The sequence below is a fragment of the Polyodon spathula genome, chromosome 8 (assembly GCF_017654505.1).
Source record: "Polyodon spathula isolate WHYD16114869_AA chromosome 8, ASM1765450v1, whole genome shotgun sequence".
NCBI lineage: Eukaryota > Metazoa > Chordata > Actinopteri > Acipenseriformes > Polyodontidae > Polyodon > Polyodon spathula.
In genome coordinates, this window is record NC_054541.1 from 3,834,390 (window position 1) to 3,844,093 (window position 9,704).

At 42.0% G+C, this 9,704-nt stretch overlaps 1 protein-coding gene across 1 annotated transcript; it reads right to left on the reverse strand.

Annotated features, from left to right (window-relative positions):
- Positions 1-629: 629 nt before the first annotated feature.
- LOC121319199 (small nuclear ribonucleoprotein-associated protein B'-like) lies at positions 630-9,234 on the reverse strand. Its single transcript, XM_041256397.1, has 7 exons — positions 9,111-9,234; positions 7,526-7,677; positions 7,047-7,158; positions 6,229-6,381; positions 5,228-5,357; positions 2,925-3,050; positions 630-880 (listed from the first exon to the last, which is right to left on the reverse strand). The coding sequence occupies exons 1-7, from the start codon at positions 9,111-9,113 to the stop codon at positions 843-845; spliced, it is 714 nt and encodes a 237-aa protein (XP_041112331.1). The 5' UTR covers positions 9,114-9,234; the 3' UTR covers positions 630-842.
- Between the last annotated feature and the right edge of the window lie 470 nt (positions 9,235-9,704).

Consider the following 9,704-nt stretch of genomic DNA (forward strand, 5'->3'; position numbering starts at 1 on the left):
TAGCTTGACTGGCCTTAAAGGCTTCACTGTAAATAAGGTGGCATGTAAATCAACCCTACATGTTGGTATCAATTCAAACCAAAAGCACTCGATCCAAGTTATAAAAGTAGAACCAGTTTCTACTTGATCTTACCGATAGCTGCTAAATATTCTTGATCAGTAAGCTATCGTCTAAAGTGCTTCCTTATGTTGGCAGTACGTCTACACTGCCTCCCCTTGGGGGATAGTTTACCCTGCTTGTCACTGCAAAGTACACAGAAGGGGCTCTAACAGAATCAATAAGCAGGCATACTGTGGCGTGTTCATTAGTGCACTCATAATATCCTGTTTGGTCAGCATTGCATGTTCTTTTGGCATCTTGAATTCAGACTAGCACCAAGAACTGTTACCTAAACTAACATGAGGTAGCCCAGGATTAGTGCTACACTATATTGTGCCTGGTGAAATGAGGTATTACATGGCATGGTTACTGCAGGAAGGTGGTCCGAATGCAGTGAAATCTTTGGTAAATGCATTTCCCTATATAGCCTGCTGCTTAATGTGATTAGTGGACCACACAAGCCAGTGAAAAAGCAATAGAACTGGCAAGAGTATAGTGCAATACAGGACATTTACAAACCAGTCACAAATTGAAAAGTTAATTTTATTTAAAATAAGAAATTAAAAAAAAAACACCAAAAAAAGTACAAGGTAAAAATGTCACTATACAGCTGGATGTGGGCAGCCCAGGGGCTGGGAAGCAAGCTCCAGGCAGAGGCAGGAGTTTGAGTCCAGAGTCTTTGTGAAGGGAGACATTACCCCCAGTTCAGCTCAACAGTGCATCACTACAGGCCGCCTGGGGTTCAGGGTCTGGGGGGGCGCATACCAGGGGGAGGGGGGCCTGAGAAACACAAGAATAAAAAAGGTATGAGTGTTAGCAACATGCATCTGCAGCAAGGACCGTGAATACAAGATTATAACCATCAGCATGTGGTAGATATTGACCATGTTCTACCTCAAAATGTGGAAATGAAGTGAAACTTTAGACATGCATAGACCACCACAGTCTGCCAAATGCATTATTAAGTTGTTAATCTGCAATACAATTGGAGAGGCAGTTCCCTAGATATATGCAGTACAGTGCTACCTCTATTTCAACACAATAATTAAGACCTGGGCAATTCAGTTTGGTCATGTTGCTTGCAAATTCTTAACTGTCCTTCAATAATTAAATTGTTTTCAATTGACAGCGAGATACACAAGTCACATAGCAAAATATTAGATGGATCAAAATACTTTGTGAAACACAGATGTCTCCACAGAGACACTTTCAACTTGCGCTTAAGAATGTCCTTACCAAGTTCCATCGAAATCAGATAAACTTTAGAGCTATACATGGCAGACACACTTCCCACTTGTAATTAAGGAGGGGAACGAACCAGCCTCTACTCTCAGGCAATGATTGCTGAAGACACACCCATGAGAAAGGGGGTCTGCTTACTCACATCAACCCCCAACACTGCTCATTCCATCCCACACAAGCCAGACTAAAGGACATTAGGCATTCTGGGAATGGAATTTTGCAGTGTTGGGTTTTCTCCTCGCAACTCAATTTGTTACCCAGCCAAGTTAATTAATAACAGGACTTCACTCGAGTCTGCTGAAACATGGCAACTGCACCTTCAGCAAAATGAGCTAAAACATTCTGATTATCTAGGAGGGTAGTGGGTTACTATTCTGTAAATGTTGCCGTCATTCAATAGATCATGTACAAGTCAATGCCTTTAAAAGATCATATTACCAGTCAAAAAAATAAATAAAAAATCAAAAGCTACGCCAAAACTTAGACTCAAGACACTGCAATCGACAGGGCTTTCCTGAAGCAAGCTAAATTGCATATTTCATTATTGTTTAGTTTTATTTCTTTTCACTATCTGCATTTAATAAAGCCATATAAATGATCCGACTGTGAAATGCTCAAAGCCATTTTCTAGCAATACGATTCCTTAAAAGGAAATGGATCGCTTTACTGTGTAAAGCCGGGGTTTCCAATCCCAGTCCTGGAGGTTCATTCCACTCCAGGTTTACAGGTTCAATTAAATAAGCTAGACCAAGGTTGGAACAAAAACCAGGACTGGAAAAGCTAACTTTGGCCACCCGTAGTGTAAAGGATGTGGTCATTACTCCGTTTCAGAAAAAGACATTGTCTGGAGACAGCTTAATTTTGCAAATAAGGCAGAATTAAAGAAATTGGGAGGACTCATTATGCATTTACAAAAAAGGGACGCTAATACAATTACAAAAAAAAAAAAAAAAAAAAAGCAAGCAATACACAGCAGTGAACCTGTTCAGCAACGAGTCAGTTAACACGCCTTGCAGCGTTTCATATTCTATCCTGGTTATTGGAATGCCAGCTAAACATAACTCGTCAAGTACTGACCATAGGATTACTTTCATGGCATTGCTGTTACTTCACCTTCTCATATTTGTATTGCAATGCCAGCAATAAGCTAAAACAGATCCTTTCAAAACTCCTTCATTTGTAGACTTAACTACATTGTTGGTGGAAGACAATGAATCTCCCAACAGTGCTGGAAAAAAGCAGTTTTCTGAACGGAAACATAAAATTCAGTTTTCCCTGCTTATTTTAATGCCAGCAAATGAGCCAAGTGATGTTTATAAACATAATGTGTCTACAACTGCTTTACTATGGCAGCAACAAGTCTGATTGAAAATCTTGGCTTTATAAGCTAACATTTGTTCAAATGCCGTGTTTAAGTAAATGCAAGTCATGGGAAATGGGGAATAAAATTTGCTGTTCCTCGGAACAGAAATCAGTAGCCCTAGAGTTGCACAAAGGCAGCCTTATACCCACTTTCCACAATCTGAAGGGCAGTCTAGTGAGTAAAATGCAGCTGCAGCAGAATCACACCATGGCTCCTTACCTCTCATTCCAGGGGGTGGGGGTCTCATTCCAGGAGGGAGCATTCCCATGGGAGCACCGCGGCCAGGAAGCATGCCCATCGGGGGGCCCATGGGCGGCCTCATTCCTGGGGGTGGACCCATCATTCCTGAGGGACAGCAAAGTGCGGTTAACAACTAGCATGCACAACAAGGGAATGGACCTGGTCCTTGATGTACAACCACGTTATACCAAGAGGCAGAGTAATCCTGCAAACAGAACTAAGTATCGGCGCAATTGAATTCATCACTGCCACAACCACGGGTCAGATTTATACAGCACCTGTTCTGTGCGGTTATCTGGCAAAAACCTTCACACTGAGGTTTACTAACTTTCACAAGTTATTCTCATAAATATCAACCTTAGTCAAGACTGCAGCCTCTCGGGGTAATCCTAGTCTGAGAACATTCTTGCAAAGCATTAAAATAAGCATGTGTGTCTTGCAGCTGATTCTCTGGTAAAAAAATGTAATCAGTACATTAGTTAAATACACACTTAAGTGTATAGTAATTGAAGATGTACCATGTCTAATTTTTTTTTTTTTTTTTTTTTTTTTGGCGAGTTTATTCATCATGCGACTTCTCGGTCTCCGCTAAAACATGGCGGCTGCACCAACGAAGAAAAAGCAATGTTTCAAGAAGCCAGAGCTAAAAAAAAAATCTGATTATGTACGAGGATGGTACAATAGTATTCTTAAAAGTTTTGCTGGAATTCACGATCATGTACAAGTTAAATATCATAATTCACTCAAACATGTAAAGAAAGCAAATAAGACTGCAAAAACAGCAAAGCACTGCATTCTGTGCTGAAAACTAAGACCTAAGGTACTGCGCTCAAGGAGGAGCTTTCCCAAAGCAAGCTAAAATTAAACTGCATGTTTTACTATCATTTAGTTTATTTCTTTCCACGCTATCTGCCTTTAATGCTGCTATAAATTAGCAATTTTAAACCACGGCGGTTTAACGCAATTCTATTTTCTGAAGAAACACGTTCCAAACTTTTTCTAGCTACACAATCATTAAAGGAAATTGCTCACTTCACTGTGGAAAGGATGTAGTCGTAAAGACATTCTATCTGGAGACAGGGAATACATAGCAGTGAACCAGTTTTAGAGCAACGAGCGTTTCATATTTTATCCTGGTTATTATAATGCCAATTAAAACGCTTAATTTAATTTGTTGAGTACGGTACATAGGATTACTCTCAGATGACACTGCTGAACTGTTACTAAACTTTCATATTTATTGTTGTAAATGCCAGCAATAAGCTAAAATAGGTCTTTTCAAAACACCTTTATTTGTTGACTGAGCTACTGTTCGTTGAAGACTATAAATGATTCTCACAACTGTGCTGGACATTTGGTTTTCTGAACTGTTGCAATTTAGGTTTTCCTGCTTATTAATACCGGCAATGAGTCAAGTGATAGCTATAAATGACAGGTTTGAAGAGTCTTCAGCTGCTTTACTATGTTACAGTAACAAGAGGCTGACAAAGAGAATTGTGGTAATTTATTCAATTTACTTTAATTACCAACATTATATGTATGCTTAAATGCCATATTTAATACATTGATAAAAAGTGGGAAGAAATGGAATTGCCCATTTAACAGAATTTGGTATTCCCCAGAATGGAACAATTAGTAGCCCTAAAAAGATGGTTACAATTGAAGGCAGTGCAGATACCAGTGTTTTATGCAGTAGTATAAAGCAATTTTATGCAGGCCACCAGTTAAGCATGCAGTCTATATCTATGATATAGGACAGGGGTGCATAGGATCAGAGGACGATTCAAAATTAGAGGCACAGCCACAATAAATGTCATTTTAAAGTGAATTGTAAAATTGAGACTTGTGTTGGAACATGGTTTCTAAATTGTATTATGCAACAAATATTAAAAGGGTTAATGCGTGGCCAATGGTTTCTCACAGATAATTTACCTTCAGTCAAAACAAATCTCTCACTATCTACAAAGCTTAGAGGGAATGCTGGTAGCCACAGTACTAGTTTAAAAATTGTACTTAACAGCCTAATTTTAACATGACTAATCTGGAATCCCTGAAGCTTTACAGCATACTGGCCAAGTGATACAATACAGTCCTGCATCAGGAATAGCTATTCAAATCTGCTGTTTTCCTCAACACCAATGCCCTTACCTGTGGGGAGACAGATCCCAATACATCCAAGTGTAGCACTACCCAGATCAGAGTCTTTAGTGATCAACAAACAAAAGTCATGCCATAACTACATCAGCCGTTTAACTGCAATGAAGGGTGATCCAAGATTGTACCTGGCGGTGGCGCTCCTCTACCCATGGGTGGGGGTCCCCCTCTTCCAGGTGGGTACTGGGTGGGGGCTCCAGCGATGCTGGCACCTGCTGCTGCGGCCGCTGCTGCACCCCGACCCTGTGGGGTCATGACCTGAAAGATAACCAGGAGTCAGTACACCAAGCCCAGATACACAGCACCTACACCAACCCTCCTTAGACAGGCTTCAAGGCATTCAGTAAAAGGAGAAACTTAGTCTTCAGACAATTTCTTCATTTTGTGGCAACTGTTTGATTGCAATTGTATACACACTAAAGACAGAGTGCAAGCACTGGTACCGAGAGCATGAAGCCTCAACTTAAAATATCTCCATTTGTACATTTAAAGTTGAAGCGAACAGTGTTACTTTCACAATGCACTTAGCAAGTTCCAATACAATTGGATAAGCAATTGTCTAGATTTATGTAGTACAGTGCTACCGCAATATTTCAACACTCAGTAATTAAGACTTGAGCAATCCAGTTAGGTCATGTTGCTAGTAAATTTTGTCTAAGTCGAGATAGTGAAATAGAGTACAGTACTTCATGCAACAGATAGGTGCCTCCAGATACTTTCAACTTGTGCTGAAGAAAGTCCTTTCCAATTTTTATGAACCACATACCCAGTTTGCTAGAACTATATCAGACACTTCTGTAGTGCTCCATATTCAGATACTCAACTTGCAATAAACTAAAAACTGTCCCTAGAGTGTAAAAGTAGTTCAGAAACGATATTCCTAATCAGTTGTAAGGAGGGGAACGAACCAGCCTCCTTTCTCTTTGAAGTTGGACAGAATCCTCCTGCTTTACTCTCGGGCAGTGATCGTTGCAGACACACCCATGAGAAAGGGGGCCTGCTTACTTGCATCAACCCCCGACACCACTCGTTCCAGTCCCACAAGTGCCAGATAAAAAGGACACTGCACCTCACCATGACCTGTATTCTCAGCAAGATCAGACATTGTTTCAAGTTCAGACCAGTTTACCTGCTGTGAAGGACCACCCACTCCCCGCACAGGACCCGCCAGTCCTGCTGGGGCCTGGGGCATGGGCGCTCCTGCCGGAACTCCTCTGCCAGCAGCCCTGCCCATGCCAGGGCCTCCTGCAACACCAGCCAAGGGCACTCGGGCAATGCCAGTCTGTGGACAGAGGAACGGGTTAGAAGACTTTCACAATATCCAGAAAAGTTGCTTTGACAAAGAATATAGAACTGAACTAATATGTACCAGTTTACTAGATAAATTAAATACCCAAGTATACCAGCTTACATATTTACATAACTTCAACCTGAAGGGTAGAAGCCCCTCCAGCTCCACTCCCGTGTCTTCTGCACAGATTGCACACAATGAAGGGCAATGCAGCTTTGTAATTGGGATTCTGGGGTCAACTATTTCAGTTTGCAACTGAATGTTCTGTCTTGAAGTTTAAATCTTATCTACTTCAAAAGCAATATATTATATTTAAACTGATACTACGTTTAAGGATTTCCCATATTTTAAAAATTACAGTCCTTTGTGCCTAAGGCCTATGCACAAAGCTAGTTCATTTCATGTTTAAAATCCATTGGCGGTATTAGTCATGAATCCCAGCCTGTAGTTAAAGCAAGACGGTCATGAACCTTTAATCCATCAAAGCAGACCAAACTTTGTAATTAGGGCTGTTTGAATTAAAGTGGTGCCACCCTTTGAAAGGGAAAAACCAGGTTCTCCGATCATAAAAAGGGGTTTTACTCAGACACGGGAATGTGGTGTGTCCATGTTTAGTGATAGAGGTTTGCTAGTGAATGAAGCAGCCAGGCACTCACATCTTTGGGGGGAGGTCCCTCCACAGTCATGGAGACCAGGTTCTCTCCACGCAGAAGCACCAGGCCCAGCACGCGCTTCTCCTCTCGCTCTGGCTGCTTCGAGTTCTTGGGCCTGCGGGTGAAGGAACGGCGTCAACACAAATGCAACAGGAGCAGTCTCACAATCCCAGATCCACTGTGGGGAACTGCGAGGAGCCATGCTGCTAGAGGGCAGCTGAATCTCAGATTAATCCTGCATCAAACAGAACTCACCATCAGGTTCAGATCCATTGAATTAACTGGGAGGGAATGCCCAACGCAAGACTAAATAGCAGAACGCTTACTGTAATGAATGCTATTTAAATTGTTTTTTTTGGCACAGGAATAAGCTCTGGGTTATCCAAGACTCTTTTGCAACTAGATTTGTACAAGAGATGAGCTAACCATTAAAATCACCATTTCAAGTGTAGCCTGTGGCGTTGTGGGGTTTATGGTCTTACTTGATCTTCCTGAACTCGTCACAGTCACACAGGATGAGGTTCATGTGCTTGTCGAAAGCTTTGAAGGTGCCGATGAAGATTCTGCCATCCTGGAGAATGCAGCGCATCCGGAAGTCGATGTGCTGCAGCATCTTACTGCTCTTCCCCACAGTCTGTCCAGCAAAAGAAAGACACACCAAGTAACTGAAAACATGTTCTAGAGTCTTCAATTGCTTGGGAAGACCATGGATTACACAAACAAGAGGAGACTGGATCTCAGAGTAATCCTGCTTAATAATGAGGTTCAGCATTAGGAATCAGCATTATTGGATTTCATCATTGATCCAGTATGCAGGTAACAATACCATATACCATGGTTAGAAATGTTACAGGCTTGCAATTGTGATGGTACAGGATCACATGACCAGGTGTATATTGCAAGTTTACAGATATGCTTAGAGGATTATATAGAAAGCTTATTTGTTGTGATGGTGCACCAAGTACTTCACTTTCCAAATGATATACCCTTTACCTCCATTGTTGTTCCTAATTAATGCAAAGCCATCACTGAAAGGTCACTAGTACACCAGGTGGGCCTCAGAGAAGCCATCTACACCCATGATTAAACACCGGCTGGTCAAACATGCATGTATTCCGAAATTCCTTGCAAAAACGGGCACGTGCTCCAACAAGGGAGCACCTTTCTTAGAGCGGAAGGGAAGGTTAGGGCTAGCATTACACTTTGCATAAAGGTGGCCATTTTAAGAGGCAAACAATCGCTGCGTAACAAGATCTGCATGATAATTTAACGACGGCGTGTTGGAGTCTCATTGTCCAATGGTGCACAGGGGCGGTTTAAACAACGCGGCGAGACTTCACTATGTGTACTAGAATAAATCTGGGTATTTTAGTCGGCGGAAAGGACAAAAGTCGACCTACCAGTACGCAAAGTGTTTACAAGTGGGACGTTATTGCGTGTTTTGCAAACTGCATGTAAAAAGCTAAAACTAATACAGGGAAAGGTTACCTTCCAGTGATACGGGTCTTTGAGAATTATTCACTGCGCATTTAAAAAACGCGGTCTATGCACTTTGTAGTGAAATCAAGTACCCGAGCTTAAACTACAAAATTATAACAGCTCCACAGATCAATCCCAAACAACGCCCTTTTGAACTAGAAAACAGTTTTTGCAGGAAAATGTGAAGTTGTTATGGCAACTGCACTGTGACATGGAGATTATTTTCACATGCGCCAGGCCTGCATACATGTTTCAGAAATAGCAGTGCTCAGGTTTGAATGAATAACCGCCTCAACGCAACCGCTGTCACCCAGGGGGAACTGTGGCTCGGATAAAAAGGGAAGCTTCGCTCTCAAAACGCTTTCTTATATCTGGGTAGGAATCCCCCAGACCTCGTACCCCACTGTCCATTCCTCCTATCGTCTTATTCCCCGACTTGTTCTAGCCATTCCAGACCCCGGTCGATACAGGGCCGGTTTCCACAGTCCTGCAAACGGGACTCGGAGCTCATCTACGCCCCCCGAAGCGCAAATAGCAATCGAAACCGGGAGCCCGGCGTTCAGAAAAATATATATCTGCGGTTCTTACCATGGTTGCGGTTCTGATGTAGCCGATCCGAAACGGATTCTGCCAACCAAAAAAAATTGATCCGCGGAGCTAACGCGCCGCCAGGACCTTCTTATAGCGGGAGAGTCAGCGGAAGAGGGTGTGTTGAGAAAGAGTGTCGACACAAAACAAAGCGCGCACGCTACCGCCCCCTCCTCAATACACTTCAAAATCACCATCTCAGGCGTATTTAAAAAATACTATCAAAGCTGTTAGCATCAGTATATACCATAAAAACAATATTGTATTTGTATTTGTTATTATTATACTTGGGGAAAGTGCACGGAAGTCCTTTGTTTCCGGAGGGACTGTTGCAGTGGGAAGCGGGAAGCTGTTTGCCGGGGAGTCGTCTGTATGACGTTTGAAACAAAGTTCGAATAAAATACAAGTTTTTGTTTTTAGGTGAATATAACATTACACTGTGCGATAGTAAAATAAAATATGATACGTGTAGAGGCTCAACGGGCTTAGCTACCAAGTTCTCACTGCAGCTAAGTGTCTGCCGGTACAGTCAAAATAAGAATGAAATGAAATTTGGGAGGTTTCTCGTTTTAAACATGTAGGTTCTTGTGCAAA